The following is an 18780-nucleotide window of genomic DNA, read 5'->3' on the forward strand; positions in this document are numbered from 1 at the left end:
ATTTTTATGATATTCATTTATTCATGATATAAATTATCATCATATTATGATGCATATATTTGGATCTGAACCTTCTTGTGCGGATAACATAAAAGTTTTGATTGAATCTTTGTTTAGCAATACAACATGTTTGCTTACAAAAATTCAGGTTCGGTTTCTCCTCTTCTAAAACTAAATCTTTAATTTTTTTATTAAGTATTTGTTTTTAGTTTTTAATAATGAGTGTTAAATATGTGTAGGATTACATTTCCAAACCGGATATAGCTGATGATAGTTTCTTCTTGGCTTAAAGATGCATTCGCTATTGCCCTCATTTTCTATTTCCATCTCATGTATTCCCATCATTGGTTGTTGCTTCAATCGGGGCCCTCCCAAGTTCAAGATTAGAAACCATAAGTAACTATTTATTTATCCTACTCATCTTCAAGAGTAGAATTACCATTAATGCCCTTGGTTTGTTGTAACAGGTGGTGTATGCTATGTTAGCGCTAGTTAGGGAAAGTGCTTTAACAACATTGTATTACATTTATTTAGCATTGGAATGATTATTTGTATTTGACATACTATATATGAAATTGATTGTCTTTTTCTTTTGGTATGATATGATATTTTGTATTATCAGGTATCAATGGTCATTTAATTTAAAAATAACTAAATCTATTAAAAAAAGAATTTAAACATTTAAAATTATGGCACACAAAAATGTGTGTCGTCTTCGTTTATGACAGGGGCTTCCTTCATACGCAACGCGTGTCCTAAACGTGCGTCATAAGGTTACAGCACGCAAGGGTGTGTCGTCTTCCTTTATGACAGGGGCTTCCTTGATACGCATTGTGTGTCATAAAGGAACGTCCTAAATGTGTGTCATAACTTCACGTCGTAATTGTGTGTCGTAAATAGACGACATGCAAAAGCGTGTCGTCTTTCGTTATGACAGGGCCTTCCTTGGCACGCATTTGTGTGTCGTCTGAGCATTTTACGACACACATTGTGTGTCATTAAAGGGTGTTTTTGTAGTAGTGAAATTAACCTCCTTCCAAATCTCAATCTCAAAATATAGGTAATACCCAATTTGTTGCATTAACCCAACAAATTCAACAACTATATCATAACTCATTGGTGGTGGTATTTACTAACTTCCAACCATCACCAATGCCACAAATTGAATTCAATCACTATATGTTTCCACAAAAATACCCCCGAACTAACCAACGAGACCGAGGAGACTGAGGAGATGGATGAAGATTGTGGTGATTGATCATTTATGTTTATTTTGAACAATGTTTGTTGATTACTTTTTTTTGGTATGTAGTAGAATTGAAGTCTTAAATTTCAATTATGGTTGTTTTTTATACTTATTTAGTGTTTGCCATTATGCCGCATACTATCTGAATTTGTTTAAAAAAACAGGTTTGGTATATATAACGGAATCTATGAAAAATATTAAAATCCAAATAGGCTATACCGACAACATGTCGTCGGCATAAGTACTAACTATAAATATGATTTTGACCTATACCAACGACAAGTCTTTGCTATAAATCAAATAGAAAATACGGTTACCTCCTTTTTTCCGACGACATTCGTCACAATAGGTTAATGTGTCCCGACGACATGTCGTCGGTACAAATTGCCTCTATACCGACAATAGATCATCTGTAAGAGTAAATAATAAAACTTTTTTTCCTCGAAAATCACTTCTATCAATCCTTTGCGGCCGCCTTGTCGTCGTATAGGGAGATCTATCTCAAAGAATTCTATCCCAACGACTTTTTTCCACTTCTACCGATGACTTGTCGTCTGCACGGTCTTTCCCGATGACATGTCATCGACACTCTTTGGATATGAACTCTCTCTTGAGAAAGACTCCCCTTCTAGCTATAAAGAAGACAATGTAATATGGTTTGTAGAACAAGTATCCAAAGTATTTTTATGGATAACTAATGAAAAAACACCTCTCGACTTTGGGTTCTAGTTTTTATTAGGTCTCACTTCTAACGAGAGCCTCACAACCTTAGACTATGACATGTGCGAGCGAGGGAGGTTTTTCTGTATGTATCTCATGAGGCATTTTGGCAACCTTCTTGGTATGAACAAGATTGAGTTTATGGGTGGTTTTCTCTATAGCATACGCCTAGAATTATATAAGAAATAAAGCACGAATCATCATGGAACAAACCATGTCAAGAAATGTTGGATTACGCCTCTTAGTTACACCATTAAGCTGCGGTGTCCTAGGAGGTGTCAGTTGTGAAACAATTCCATATTCCTTTACATAGTCATTGAACTCGTAACTAAGATATTCTCCACCTCTATCAGATCAGAGCATCTTTATCTTCTTTCCTATTTGATTCTCTACTTCGTGCTTAAACTCTTTAAAGTTTTCAAATGTTTTCAATTTACTCTATTAAATAGATATAGCCATATCTACTATAATCATCAGTAAACATCATGTAGTAGAGATTAGGCCCTAAGCCCTTAGGAAGGGGTCCATGGACTTGCTTAGGCCCTAAGATAAGGGATTTGGGTTTCCATCTCAAAACCCTAACTGGCCTCAACTATAAATAGAGCCCTTAACCTCTTGAATTCGGGCACCTTATTGAAACCCTAGAAGAGCCTAATTTTTGAGCATGTGACTCCTCTCTCCACTCTCTCATATTCATCCTCTTTCCTTAGTGTGCTTGTGAACCATTAGAGGTACTACGCTTGTGGTACTTCTTCTCAAAAGCAAGGATCTTCAAGATTTGGTTGTTATTACTATATAGCAACAAAGGTATGTGATCTAATCTTTCATGTGTAGATTTCCAATTATTAGGTGCATATTAGGGTTTTCTATTTTGTGTTCAATGCTTGTATGTATAATAGAGAAAACATAGATCCAATCTAGGGTTGCATGCACACATAGGTTTATTTGTATAAAACCCATCAATCACAACATCATTTATACCAGGATACAGATCTAACAGATCTCTACAACATAACAACATCCTATATAGCAGGATATATAACCAAGTGGGTCGGCATTGGCGCCTTCGACCTATATATACAGTGAGGAAACTCGCCTCACAGTCTAACGAGATAGTTGAACAACATGCTACTCTAAATACGACCTCTATCGATCACCTATACAACAAACAGTGACCAAAACACATTCTACAGCTTAAAATACCCAAAAAAAAAAAAAAAAAAAAAAAAAAAAAAAAAAAAAAACCTATATCAAACTTGGTCAAAATCTTGGTCAAAGTTAAACTCAAAGGGGTCAACCGAGTCAACTCAGTTGTGTACGCCCAACGTAATATGCTTTGTACATGCAGTGTAATATGCATTTGACCATATTTTAGGGAGTTGACCACATACACGCAGTGTACCATCAGGTACGTCCAACATACACGTCTGCCAGCTTTCTTTTCTAATAAGTTCTTAACATATTTAGACACTTCGTCTAAAACACAGATCTAGTCCTCAAATGACGTTATTAATCATAAAGTTTCCAACATTATGATCTTGCACGGATTCTAAGTGCCCAGTACCAAAACCCTAACTTAACACATAGTGTAAACCACTAAAGGTCATGCATGGAGGGATATGGACAATCAAGATTCCATTTTTATCACTCTTGAAACCCTAAAACGTCCAAAAGGGCAACTCATTTGGTCTAGAATAGCTCATGCTCAAAAGGACCAAGGCTATGGGACTAATAAGCACAAAACTCCAACTCTAAAAAGATCTAAAGGAATAAGCAAAAAGTTTAGAGGTTTATACCTTCAAATGAAGCTTCAAAGCAAAATACTTTTGGATCCAAAGTGCTTTACTCTTATAAGATGGTTTTGTCTCCTTCTCCTTCCTTCAAGGACACCACAAGGCACACTTTAAAGATAGAAGTGCACACATAAGGAATTAGTGTTTGCCTGGGATGAAAATGTGGATGGAGGCTGATGAATGTAGGGGTCTTGGGAAAGGATGATTAAATAGGGTCCAAACCTTAAAAATTAGGGTTTGACCCTTGACCATGTATGCCCAGCGTACCAAGCATATACCCAACATACCTAATAAACCCACGTTTTTCATTAAAAGGCTAAAGGAACCAACTTTGCAAACAATTCTCATACAGGGGTTAAAGATGTAAATTACCTAAATCAAGATGTTACATCGAATCTTGATGAGTGTACCAGATACAGGCTTATGAATAAACACAAGGTATCCCAGAGATTTTCCATAGCCTGCATGAACATTCATGTTTTCTTAAATCCACACAAAAGCCTTCATAACCATTTTTGGCTTCAAAAGAGTTGATCCAACTACAACAAACATTCTAATTTCTGCAAATAGAAGAAAAACTATTGGATGAACAAACACATTATATGAAGTATTCTAAAAAAACACAAAAGCTTCCATACGTGACATCTTCACCAAATTTATTCATCTGCATCACAGCAGCAGGGCATACATCTTCCACCCATCAGTTAGCCTTTTGTGCCATCTTGTAGAACCCATCCATCATGTATAATCTGATTTATTCAAGCATTGTTATCAATGGTTTCTTCTTTGGCTCTAGAATGATAGAATTAAAGCATTTAGGAATGCCTTTTTCCACTGCTTCACAAGCTTTCCTAGTTTCAAAATAAACCTTAGACCATGAGTTGGGGTTCCTTGAATTCAAATGTTCATAAGCATGTGGATCACACTCTTGATACTCTCCATTCTTCCTAAGAAGTCTCCCTCCATAGTGGACACAACAGCCCCCTAGAACAAGTTTTTAAACTCCAAGCCATTGTTTACCTTCTTGAAATTGGAATATATATATATATATATATATATATATATATATATATATATATATATATATATATATATATATATATGTCTCAAGCACACTGCATGTGTTCCACATGTGGCAAGATCTCTTTTACTAATTCAAGCAGGCCCTACAATTGGAATAAACAATACATATAAGAGACTAAAAGTAATTACATAACATTTAACTTTAATTGCACCTTGTTTGATCAGTTATGATGCTTAGACCTCTTCTACCATGCAGACCACGATCTCCATCTAAAAGCTTCAAAAAACCAGCTCCATTTTTTGTTTTCTATGTCCACAACAACCCAAGAAGTGGGGTGTACTTGATTGTTGGCATCTCTCCCAATTGCAGTTATAAGTTCTCCTTTGTACTGCCCTTTTAGAAAACACCCATCCAATCCAATAACTCTATGACAACCTGTAACACCCCAAATTCCAGAGGTGCTATTGAAGGACTTAAAGTGAAAATAAGGAAAGGGACTCGACGAGTAGGCATGCTTACTCGCCGAGTCGGAGCGGGATTCTGTCGCGGATTAAGTGGCCAACTCGCCGAGTCGGCGGCTTGGACTCAACGAGTTGGTGCTGAAGAGGGAAAACCCTAATCCTGGGGGTTGTGCCCTATATAAAGCACATTATAATCCACCCTCAACCTCTTTGCTACCCTTTTGAGATCCAGAAACCCTAATTTTCGTGTGAGACTTCATTGTTGAGGAGATTGGAGTTTGGAAGAGGAATTTGGTGGAAGGAGCTTGAGAAATTAGAGGCTAGCATCAAGGGGATTGTGTAGATTTGGAATCTACATCAGTTTGGGCATATCTCAGAGATAAGGAGCCACTATCTTAAGCTATTTCCTTTTGGTTCATCCTTGGTGGTTGATTTGGAGTTCCTTAGATTGTTTGAGATCTATTTCGGGTTTGGAGTTTACATCTGAGGTTGCTACTCCAGATCTAGGCTTGTGATGGTCCAAAGTGTCATAAAGCTTTTGTTTAAGAATTGTTGGTGAAGCCCTCTAGTCCTTAACCCTAGCTCTAGTGTGTTTTGGGCCTATATCTCCTTGGTTTCACGTAAAGGTTGCAACTTTATGTGAGGGTTAGACTGTAGAAGAGTGGATCTATAGAATGGAGCCCATGTGTGGCTCGAAAAGCCACTATATGGATTGAGAACTGGAGAGACTTAGCGAGTCACATGGGTATACTCGACGAGTTGTATGAACATGTGCATGGAATCGACGAGTTCGAAGAACAACTCGGTGAGTCTGTTGAAGATTGCCTTGGACTCGGCGAGTCTGTTCTTGGACTCAACGAGTCTGGTCGTAGAACCCAACCTTTTTTGGTTAAAGCTTTGGATTAGTGAGTCGGTTGGCGACTCAGTGGGTTGGACAGAATGGAATTTTGAGATCGTTGAACTCGACGAGTCTTGGGGCGACTCGGCGAGTTGAGTCGTGTTATGGGAATTTTCTGAGTATAAGAACTCGACGAGTCGACGGGTTGACTTGGCGAGTAGAGTCAACCAGGAACGTTGACTTTGACTGAGGACTTTGACTTTGACCAAGAGTTGACCAGTTTGACTTCCAAGGGTACTAGGGTAATATTGGTATTTATGGAATTGGTTCTTTGGTAGTGTTATGTGCGGAAGTTCGTGTCAGTGGTTGGAGAAGCTTGGTCTTATCTCTTCAGTCAGCTATTGCAGGTGAGTTATCCTCATTATATCGACAGGGTCTACGGCACCAAGGCCGACCCTTTATCGGATGGAAATCCGGGTATTGTTTGTTATGTTATTGTTATTCTAGATCTGCATCTTGGTAATTAGGATGGTGTTATGTTAGTGACCTGCTTAAGTTCGGTACCCAGTATATAGGATAATGTTATGCTAGTGACTGGTTAGGTCGGAATCCTAGTTAGGATGTTGATATGCTATGTGATCTGTTAGACTGTTTGTCTGGATAAGGATTTGTTATGTGATTAACTGTTTTATGTGCACATGGTTGTTTGACGGGGTTGGGTTGAGGCGAGCCCTTCTTTGTGTTTTAGGCTAACATACCCAGGGTGGACCAGTATTCCGAAGTCCCAACGAGCAGTCCAGATAGGCTGAAGGCCCCAAGAGGGCGGACCAGACGTGTCGAGGCTCGGAGAGTGGACCAGGCCGACTATAAGCCCAGTATGGTTGGACCAGTCATATTGTAGACTCAGAGAGTGGACCAGGTGGATTGAAGGCCCGGTGTGGGCGGACCAATCACACTGTAGACTCGATGTACATGGCTAGACTCGGAGGGTGGACCAGGTGGACTGAAGGCCTGGTGTGGGCGGACCAGTCACACAGTAGACCCGATGTGCATGACTGTTCTATTTGTGATATGTTATGAGTATGTTTATGTGTGGTTGGTATCTTGGGGTAGCTCACTAAGCTTTTGGGCTTATAGTTTAATGTGTTGTTTCAGGTACTTCAGGAGATCGTGGCAAGGCGAAGGCGTGAGCCTACCGCTCCTCATGTTTTATGATTTATGGGATATGGTTTTGGGGGATACTCTGATGTTTAAACTATTTTGAAAGCAAGATGTATGAACTTAATGGTTTTTGAATGAATTAAAATGTTTTAATTTGGTTCAAATTTTATGGGTGTCACACAACCTCTCTTCCAACCATCAACTATTTCCTTAAAACAAATATACATCTTTTAAAAGTAAGTGATGTCATCAGGATTTACATCCACACCAACCTTCACAGTAGTACCCAGATTGGATATGATTAACTCTCTTATATAATCCCACACTCTAGCATATGATACTCATTTCCCTACACCTAGCTCTATAGCATCTTGTCCAAGACACTTCACAATGGAATCTGATATGTATTACTTCTTGCATATCTTTCCATTTCAGCTAGGTTTCCTAATCAACTCTTTCAAGAATTTCCAAGCAAGATAGGGTCATTATGGAAGAATTATTGAAGTTCTTAGAACACTTATGCTTATCAACAATATCCTTAATATGGAAAGACCTCTGTGTACTCATCCAAGAGGCCCAGATTCTGTAAGGACAACATTTCTTTCCCCCTTTCTTCTCCCCTACCTTTTCCCCTTTATTCCCACATCCGAAAACCACTCTTACACTATCAGACTTGAGGAATCTCATATTTTATCCTTGGCTAATTCCATAGTTCATAACACCAAGTTTAAATTGGGCAGGAGATTCATATATTTCACCAGGACGAGGTTTCATCTCGTTCCACTTCACAGAGAGGTCATGAGTGCAAAATTCAACACCAATTCCATCTTCATGATTAGGGAAATGATCTATTTCCATATCCATTTCAAAATCAGAACGATTATCATCTTCAATTTAGGGTTAGCCGATTCTTGAAGTCGTCTTCTTCTTGAACATCGATGTATGTAATATCTAGTTCCTCTTCTTGGTCTTCATCAACATACTCACCGCATTCTTTGTCACGATTTCACCTCATCCTATTTTCCTCTCAGTAAGAAAATCTTCTAAGTAAAAACCCAAATTGATTTTTCGAATTTTGTTGTAAAAAAACCCAATTTTATCCTAATAAAGGAGGCATGTAAGAGTGGTAACCGGCTAAGGAAACAGTTACCTGAAGAACGACACCAATTATAAACATTACCCGGTTCTAATGGTGTGTGGATTTTTTACTCATACATCCAAAATTTAAGGACTTTTTTGCATATTTCCCCATATAAATACTTAGGGAGCTTTTGTGGTCATGAACTTATAGGGAGATACATTATACACTTGTGTAGTCTTACACTTACTCTATACACATACCAGCATGGGGGATATTTTGTGGTCTCAAGTTTCTTTTTTCCCTTTCAAGGTATGATTTATCTTGTTTCTCTAAGTATAACAATTATTCTTTTGCTTTTTGTTTTCAAAAATAATGTATTTATTAATTTTTTAGATATCTATTTGGAAAATGTTCCATGGCTAGCAGCATGCATTTACTAGATGAAGTGTTGGTAGATGAACACCGTCTGTGTGAAATTTGGAGCCGCTTAAGTGGATGGATTGAACATATGTACATTAAGCACTTAACTACCCGTGCGAGTTCAATGTTTGTCGTCTTCCTTTGTTCATCAAGCAAATATCATGAAAAACATAAAGATATTGAAATCGTGATCGTGATTGTTACCACATTCTACGATCACTCATGCGAACTTGTTAGTTTCACTTAATGAATTTAATATTTGTTAGATCAATTACATTAATAAGTTGAATCAAGAACATAAAACTCTATTTTTTTACCAATTCAACATCTTCAAATTCCTTTTTCGATTCACAAACAAAAAATGACATTGTTTTTTTTTTTCTAGAAATCATGTTGATTCAAAAAATTAATCAATATGATCCAATACAATTTATGAATCTAAAAGATGGTTTAGAAAAGGTAATTGATATGTACACTGTTTTAGAATTTTTGGGTTAAAAATCCGTTTTCCAACTAAAATTAGATTCAGTTTAATCAAAATTCATTAAATTTTTTATTGAACTAATGGTTGAAGAAAAGAAAATAGTTTAGGATCTGCTTTGTGATCTATTTTTATGAATGATGACGATCTATATAGAAAACGAGAAAACTAAACCTTATGTTTAATGACATCTTATCAGTGTTTGATGAAACGTCTAAGAGAGTTCATGATTTTTCTAGTAGTGTGTATCTTTTTTAGTCTAATTTTTTGTTTAGTGGGCATGTTTTGGGTGTGTTTTATTTCGGTGGTGTTCGTATTTATAGGTTTCATGGCGTTATTCGTAGTCTCTTGGATAGCTTGATGGTTCAATTTTCTCTATAATTGATGTCACAGTGTTCAAAAGTTGGTATATGGTGGTTCCAAAATATGTATATAAGTTTGTTGTGGTGGCATCCTTACGGTAGTTAGTTGATTATATTAAAATTGCATATTGATAATGATAATCAAGGTTATATGCTTGATCTTTAGGTTCCTCATATAGGCATTAATTTCCATCTCTTAGTTGCTTTGGTTCCACTACAAATTTGGTATCATGTGTTGCGTCCCTATTATTCACAATACATTGTTTATTTTAATGAGGCTGTAAAAGTGCATTTCCATTACTTTTGGTGGGTTAATTGTCATAGTATGTATAAGATTCATACCAATTTTAGCTCTTGAAGATGCTCTGTCAATCATTGTTAAGGATTAAACTTGATTGTTATTACTTTTAATGACACCATAATTTACAAGGTTTTCAAGATGTCTAATCTTTCATCAGAGAGCTTCATAAGTGCAACGTTTCTCAGGATTTTTCACCTCCCTCTTATTAAAGTTACGTTAGATCTCATTTTTTGTAGTTTAAAGTTGCATAAGTTAAATATTATTCAAGATCTTCTACTTTGTATCTTTTCTGGTAACAACTATTTACTTTGAAATATTATATGATTTATCACATATTTGAATCATTTAATTGTTGAATTAGAGCATTGTATAGTTATGCATCGTAATATATACAAATTGTTTATACTCTTTAGGATAAGATAATATCATTTCTTTACTTTTCATCTCATTTGTTGTAACATCTTAATTCAGGTAATTCATATATTTGACCCCCTTGTATGAAAATTGTTGCAAAATTGATCCCATGGTTAAATATTGAGGAACACACCTTGGCCGAAGGCCAAACCCTAATTTTTAGGAATTTGGACCCTATTTAAGCATCATAAATCCCCAAGAATCCTTCCCTTATTAGTCTCCAGCCCTATTTTGTACCTTTTAAACCCTAATCCACCTTTGTGAGCATTTTCATCCTTAAAGTGTGTTGTTGGTGTTCTTGAAGGAGTATGAAGGAAGTGGATTAACCTTATAAGCTCAAGATCGCTTGGATCTAGAAGTTTCTTTCCCTCAAGCATCATTCGAAGGTATAAAGTTTGGATCTTCATGTGTTCTTTGTCTAGATCTTGTTAGCCTTGAGTTTATGTTCATTTTGGTCCCAAATTCTTGGTCAAAGTGAGTATGGATTACTCTAGACCAAATGAGTAGTCCTTTTGAACGTTTTGGACTGTTTAAAGTTATAAAAATGTGATATGGTCCCCTCTTTTCCTACCATGGAAAGGCTATGATGTCTTAATAGGTTAAGAAGTTAGGGTTTTATGATTTGGGCACTTAATAGCCATGCAATGTCATAAAGTTGGAAACTTTATGACTTAGAGCAATCTTTTAAGTCTAGATTTGTGTTTGGGTGGGAATTCTTAATGGAATAAGCACGTTTAACAAGAAAATGGGGTTAGGTTCAATATGTCGGGCATACCAAATGCTACGTTGCACGTACTAGTTTGAAGCCCCAATGGCTCACTTGGTCCTCAGTTACGCCCAACATAAGAGCTAAGTATGTGGGGCATACTCAACCAGCTTGATTTTTCTTTGACTTTTGACTTGTTGACTTTGACCTTGACTTCGAGTTTGACCTAGAGGCATTTTGTGTATTTTGAGCAGTATTTTGAGTCTAGGTCATTGTTTTCTATTTAGGTGACCCGTAAAATCATCGGTTGGAGCTGTAATCTGTTAATCTATTTCGTCAAGATTTGAGGTGAGTTTTCCTCATTATACTTGTAGGTCGAAGGCACCAATGTCGCCTAGTAGATTGTGTATTAATGTAACATTCCAAAATTTAAGACCAAAAATTTCATTTTTAATTTAATAATTCATAAAATAGATTACTGAAAACATCATCAATGTTATCTCATATCATAAAAACCCAGAAGTCATATATCTCAAAAACTTGTCATAGGATAATAATGCAGTAGTACAAATCCCAAGAAAATCATAACGCGGAAAATCATGGTGGGATGCGTTGCAGTCATGCCGGCTCCTTTCCTTATGAAGAAGAAGTACCTGAAACCAAAACTGTAAACCGGAAGCACGAAGCTTAGTGAGTTCCCCCATCATGCCACATACCATACAAATAACATATTGTCAGGCATACTGGGGTGCCCAACCTACCCCCGTCAAACATATATGGGTGCCCAACATACCCTACTGAGCATACCTGGGTGCTTAACCTACCCATTGCCAGTCATACCGGGGTGCCTGACCTACCCCTTGTCAAGCATATCTGGGTGCCCGACCTACCCTTCGGTTTATCTCAACCGGTTACAGGGTCTATTTCACCCCCTACAACTACCACATAGTAATATATCATAACCGTACTGTCAAGCATATCTAGGTGCTCGACCTACCCTCCAGTTTATCTCAACCGGTTACGAGGTCTATTCCACCCCTCCTACCATTATCACATATAACATAGCATATAACATATAAATCACATCAGATAGTGGCAAATTAGACAATTATCACAAAGAAAATCATCTTTACACTATACTCCTACTAGTGGATCGACATTGGTGCTTTAGACCCACTCCTATAGGAAGCTAACGAACCTCACACTAATGAAGTCCATTGCAAGAAATCCTTAGTTGTTGTCTTGGCAACTCCTCGAACTAGCAATACAAAATTATCACCCAATTAGCAATTGGATCTCAAACCATGATCCATAATACTTACTTGGGTTGAAAGCCCATCCAAGCCCAAACTATAAATCCATGAAAGCCCATCAATGGCCCAATTTTCCAACTTGGGCCTATACCCCTACATGGAACTAACCTTTTAGAACCCATTCCATACTTCATAACCCTCCAGGGTCAACCTTGGTCAAATTCAAGCCAAGGTCAAAGTCAACATCTCAAAGTCAAATTCAACGCTCCGAGTTGACTCAACTCGTTGAGTTAGCCTTTCAACTCGCCGAGTTCCATAAATCATGGAATCCTGAAATCATGATCCAACTCATCGAGTTATTTCATGAACTCGTCGAGTTCCTCCTATCAACAGGATAGGGACTTTCCAATCCACTCGTCGAGTCCATCCTTGAACTCATCGAGTTCTTCCTTTAAACAGAATCGGGACACTTAGACCCAACTTGTCGAGTTCCTCTATGAATTCACCGAGTTCTTCAGTCTGTTAAACCTTTTTAAGGCATTAAGCCATTATTCCTTCGAATCTTAGTCCCATATTCTAGATCTGGGTTGAAAACACACCTAGGAGGGCAAAGTTTCCAACTCCCATTAAAACCCATCCTAGAAGAAATAAGCTCCAACCCAAACTCTAAAATGACTAGATCCAACTCCAAAATCCACCAAACTTCAAGATAGACCATGAGGTCAAAGATCTGGACTCTAGGTACGATTTGGTCACGTAAAGTTCCCATATTTACTTGCATGCATGACCTTACTTGGCTTAAAGGGCCAAAAAGACGGTCTAAAAGTTGCATGGGACTTCCATGGCCATAAGGTTTGCACCTTTATGCCATAAAGTCCCCTCAAGACCCTAGATCTGAAGGGTTAACCCAAGTGGGACGTCCAAATCCCAACCATAGAGATACTTGGACCAAAATGTGAAAGAAGCATCCTAAAACAAGATCTAAGCATGCCATATACAAGGTAGGAGCTTTATACCTCAAATGAACCAGAAATGAAGCCTAACTTCTGGATCTACAAGCTCTCTTCATATCCTTACTCCTTCTTCAACTCGTTGCTCTTCAAGACCACCAAGTCAACACCAAAATGCTCAAAGTAAGCTCACAATCACCAACAATGGCTTAGGTTTTCATGATTAGGGTTTTGGACAGTGAAGGCTGGAAATGAGGCCAACTTATTGGGGTTAAGGTGTTTAAAGAGGGTGCAAAGTCGTAAATTTAGGTTTTCCCAAACTCAGTCCAACTCGTCGAGTTGGTCTTCCAAAAAGCGCGTCCCAACTTTCCAACACGTCGAGTTTTCACCCTTGAACTCGACGAGTTGGCCTTTTAATTGAATATTTTCTTCACTTAATTAGTCTTCTGGATTCTGAGTGTTACAACTCTCCACCACTAAAACCAAACTTCATCCTCGAAGTCCACTGCAATCACCTACCCTGGAAACGGCTCACCTGCTAAGCCCGGGGATCCCACTATTTGCCATGAACCAAATGATGTTTCCTTCGAGAACTGACACCCGTTATCCTGAGAGTACAACCATCACCTGGAACCTTCAATGACCTTCCTAAGGCAACCGAAACTTTTATCCTGGAAATTAACACCCGAACCTTCGACACTTGCAAGCCACTTCTACCTTCTGAGACCTGAAATCTACCCTAACCTGGGTTCTTGACATCTTGCTCGTGCTGAAACAGCTCTCTATCAATCTCTCAACTGATTCACAACCCTTCAAACTCTGATCATAAATCAACCTATCCCGATCTACTAATACCATCCTTAGAGTAATTCTTCAAGCTCAGCGAAGAATCACTACAAGAAAAAAGGCCTTTTACGACGCGCAAAATACGACGCTCATTGATCTATGTTACGCAAAGGAGAGTGACATTAGAAAAATGTCATCTCTTCAAAAAATTTAAGGATAGAAGACACGCATTATTGCGCGCCCTTAAATTAGTGTCTAAAAAAAACACGGAGGGCACCTATAATAAAATGCGCGTCGTCTAAGGGTGTCGCTTTATATTTTTTAAAGGAACGCGCGTTCCATCCTTTAATAGTGGGGGAAAGGGGGAAATGAAATTCTGAAAAAATTAAAAACCCCGCCATGCTCTCCTCTACCTTCTTTCAATCGTTCTTCTTCTTCTTCTCTCTCTCTCTCTCTCAATCAAATACCAAAAATTGACTATTGTTGGAACTAGGGTTCCGGTTCTTAGTGAAATCGAAGGTTTTTTGGTCACCAGGCCATGAAATTGATCAAAGGGGTACAGTTTAGAGTGATTTCCATATCAAGTAGAACAGTAGCTCCATTAAAGTCAAGGTCTCGAAACTCCATGATCAATCACCATCAACATTCTACTTCTTTATTTGTTCCAGAGGTTTGTCTTCCTTTATTACGAGTTTTATAACCTTTTTAATCAAACTCAATTATCCCTCGATACCTAATGTTATCTTTTGCGTTGTTGCTTCTGCTCTGTTCTTCTTGAAACCTCCCCACACTCTCATGTCGAAACATAATTTATGATATCAAGTTGGAAATCAATAGAAATGGCTATGAAGGTCGGTTGGGTTGGACGATTCTTTGGAGGATGAGAGAGATTTGGACATGGCAGATCGTAGGGCTACAGAGATTGAGCTTGATACCATGGAGGGTTTTGCGTCAAGGGAAAAGCTCCACCATCATCTCAACGACCAAGGTTGGTTAGGGTTTCTGTTTTTTTTTTCTGTTTTTTCTTTTCTCCTTCCCCAGTTGAAAATTCTCTTTGGTATGTGCTATTTCTCTCTCCAGCTTCTCATTTTTTAAGATTAATTGTTAGTGGAAATAGGTTTTAGATTCATTGAAATGTTCTCTTTTGCTTCCTTTTCTCTAATGAGCATTATCTGTTCTATTTCATATCTAATTTATATGGTCTGATTCTCTTTTTGTTTATTGGGTTTTATGTGTTAATCTGTGATAAAAATAAGTTCACTTTTTTGTGCAGGTTTCTTGACTTGAAGTTTAGTTTGTCTATCATATTTAGAGATAATAAACGAGTCTTTGGGAGGTATGCAATGAGCTTTAAGTAGGTCAACTAATAGATCCCATGAATCCAAGTGCACCACTTGCATGAGTTGGATGAAGTTGTGGGTTACATGAGCCTGTGTTACCCTTTTGGGCTAACTGCCTCGGTTCTGTTTGGAAGACATCATAAGGCCATATTACAATCTCCAAAAAAAACTTTCCTTGTTCTTCTTTGCTTTAACTTCATCAGCCTCCAGATCTAATATTAATTTTTCTCTTAGATTCAGAAATTGATAAATCTCTTAAACAAGGTTTATCCCATTTTTTTCTTCAGTAGTGTAGAAAGACATGTTGCCAATGTATACGGTTGTTGAATTTTGGAGTGCGCGTTCATATTCTTATTGTGTTCCTGGAAACCTTTTGTCACGATACGCTGAAATCTTTGTTGGATCCTGTAACATTAACATAGGTAATGAATAGAATGCACACTGATAAGTGATATTGGTAATTTAGTAATTTTAAAAATAGGAAAAATATTGGATATTACCTTGAACAGCAACGCCATTGCACCTTATCTGAAAATGAAGACAAGTAGTATATTGTGTTGTTACTCTCGAGTTAATAGTTACACATGCTTATAGAAACAAATCTGATGATGTTTAAATTAGTATGACTATCACATTTGTTGCATGAAATTATTCTTACAGAACCAACTCTGATGATGTTTAAATTAGATGAGAAGCTGAAGTTGATAGAATCTCGTCTGGAAAGCAAAGTATTTACTAAACCACCTCAATACTCAACCCCTTTTACATTGTTTTCATCATATTGTTACATATAACAAGATACACTTTTTGTTAGTGTAGAATTGAGGGCCCACTTCAGGCTTACATCCTCGTTGACGTACATCACGTGATATTCCTCCGGTGTGGAGTTAAGAATTTGGGGGTTTCTTTCAAGAAGCAAGTAAAATGTACAGCAACTAAAGTTTACTTGGTCTCAAATTCTTCTTGCCCAGGTTGTTTTTCTTCCCTCGTTGTACTTTTAGTTTTCCCGCATCTTCTTATAGTTCCGAGATGCTTTCCATGTGCTTATAAGCTTGCTGGTGTTTACAAACTTATTGGCACGCATAAACTCATTTATATCTTGTAATCAGCTTCATGTTTAATAAGAATATATATTGCGCATTTTGATTGTAGTCTGAGGCTTGTAAGGTTTTCAGGTCATATTGAATTAAAACTGCATAGGCTAAGTTGATGAACTGTTGTGAAGTGTATGTTGCTTTACGCTAATATATGTTTATGTTTTCAGGTTCCAATGGCTCCAAAACATCCAAACACAGGACTCTTTGTGGGTCTAAATAAAGGGCATGTTGTCACCAAGAAGGAATTAGCACCTCGTCCTTCCGACAGAAAAGGGGTAAGTAACAAATCATGATATCTAAATTGTGTTGAGTTTCTTTTGGTTAAATTAATGGTTGTGTTTCTTTGGATTATATATAGAAAACAAGCATAAGATCACACTTCGTGAGAAACCTTATCATGTATATTTGAGATCTTTTGTCTTTAAAATAAAGGGCTTTGAATCATACCTTGAGCTATAGAACTAAAACGGAATCACGGGTGCCTATGATTTTGTTTTCTATCAGATCTATAGTCATATTGTAAAAATCATACCTTGAGCTATAGAACTCAAACGGACCCCAAACCAGTTCCCAAAGTTCACAAATTGAGTTGGCTAACTTTCTTAAGCAGGCCAACCTCACTGGTAAGGACTTTATCTATGTGCAAGAATGGAATCTTTGCTGTTAGGTCTGATTCGGGTCTGTTCTGATATGTCATTTTGTTTTCATCATTTATAAGGCTTGGAAAAGGATCCAGAGTGATTCCAAGTTTCTATATGTTCCTGATATTATGAATTTAAGATCTGGAGCAGATGGGGTGTTATTTCCAATTATAAATTGGTTAGAATTGATCCAGACTCCAGATCAGTGGGCAGTCAACAGCTTTTACTAGTGTTGTGATTGTCCACAATGTGAATTTTATATCCGGAGCTTGGGAAATGCTTTTCATTCAATTCCAACTCTGAGACTTTCATTTGTATGTCCTTTACTTCTCTGAATTTTGGTATGGACGAATTCTACTTACAAGTTGGGTAGAATTGGCCAACCTCACTTGACTGTCTTGTTGGAGACAGAAGTGATACACCTTTTTGTAAAATTCATATTTAATTCATCCTTTGGAGTTAGAAGGAGTTCTTTATAGTTCTGGAATCCTGAATAATCATAGTTTCCTATAAAATTTAGTTAAATCTATGTTTCTGTTTTAGATTTTGGAGTAAATCCATTTTGAACAGCAGGTCTGTTTTAGAGACCTTGCTGTGATTACTCTTTTCTCAACTCATAGCTTCATTACTTCTCCTTTCTAACCTTTAGTCCTTCTAAGATGGGTTTTAAAAGTTTAAAATTTTTGCAAGTGTGCTATTGAAAATGAATAGATGTACAGCTCTTTGTTGTATCTCAGTATCAATGCATGTTTCATATCTGTCAATGTGTGTGAAATTAAATATTATCAAATTTTGCATATACAAAAAAAAAAGTGTAGCTCCTATTTATTATAAACTCACTTGCTGAATATTGCCCAGATCTGGTTTTGTAATTCGGGATCTGGTGGTTGAGAGTGCATCAAAATCTTTGCGTATGTTGAGAGAAGAATGGATATTGTTGGAGTCCTGTAGAAACAAAAAAAAAATAGATGATGATCACAAAAGAAAACATAGATGTATAGAAATAGAAATACTCACGATACAGTAGGAAGCTTCTCATGTATAATGACAAAAATGTCCTTTGGGCTACACCCAGGTCGTCTGGCCAAAAGATGGCTGTATTCTCCAAGCAGATAAGCGCTAACCTGCATAATGACATCAACATACAGTTGTCTATATTTGTGTAGGAAATATAAGATATAATCTACATACCTTCACCATTGTCTCATGTATTGCAGGCTTATCAAGATATTCTCTAGCTTTGAGAGCTGCATAAGGCTAATGATTAAAAAAAGAAAAGTGAGTCAGTAGTAAGTCCTATGAACTTTAATAATGCAGATACCAATCTACATTCTACAATACCAAATTAATTAGAATATTCATGAATCAGAATGGAGATTCTAAAGATCATCATCCAAATGCACCAAAATTTAGAGTAAGATCGAACCACTATTAATGAAGGTATTCTACTGGGCTAGGATGCTTGTTGTTTGGATATGGAGCCATGGAAGAACTTGGACCCTTCCGTGTTAACAGTGATGGAAAAACACTCTACCCCAACCACTATGCATGGAACAATGGTAACAAAAATTCCTTTAATTACTATGTCCCATTCACATCACTTATAATCTTAGTCCCTGTCTTGCAGGTGCATGCCTAACCCTATAAAACCTTTGCTTTTGAGGTACTAACTGTTTTCTCCTGGAATTTTTTTTGCCTGAGATTT

General features: G+C 37.3%; 1 protein-coding gene across 1 annotated transcript; it reads right to left on the minus strand.

The window, feature by feature from the left end:
• Positions 1 to 17741: 17741 nt before the first annotated feature.
• On the minus strand, positions 17742 to 18357 carry LOC111904565 (AP-2 complex subunit alpha-2-like). Its single transcript, XM_023900318.3, has 4 exons — positions 18267 to 18357; positions 18093 to 18199; positions 17916 to 18020; positions 17742 to 17832 (listed from the first exon to the last, which is right to left on the minus strand). Exons 1-4 carry the CDS (start codon positions 18273 to 18275, stop codon positions 17742 to 17744), a joined length of 312 nt encoding a protein of 103 aa, XP_023756086.2. The 5' UTR covers positions 18276 to 18357.
• Positions 18358 to 18780: the final 423 nt, after the last annotated feature.

Source organism: Lactuca sativa, chromosome 3 (genome assembly GCF_002870075.4).
Source record: "Lactuca sativa cultivar Salinas chromosome 3, Lsat_Salinas_v11, whole genome shotgun sequence".
NCBI classification, from domain to species: domain Eukaryota; kingdom Viridiplantae; phylum Streptophyta; class Magnoliopsida; order Asterales; family Asteraceae; genus Lactuca; species Lactuca sativa.

Bases quoted from the DNA above. Each gene is read 5' to 3' on its own strand.
- LOC111904565 (XM_023900318.3), bottom strand. The intron at 18,021-18,092 runs GTGAGTATTTCT...TTGTTTCTACAG, and splicing joins GAGAAGCTTCCTACTGTATC to GACTCCAACAATATCCATTC. The intron at 17,833-17,915 runs GTGAGTTTATAA...ACACATTGACAG, and splicing joins ATCTGGGCAATATTCAGCAA to ATATGAAACATGCATTGATA.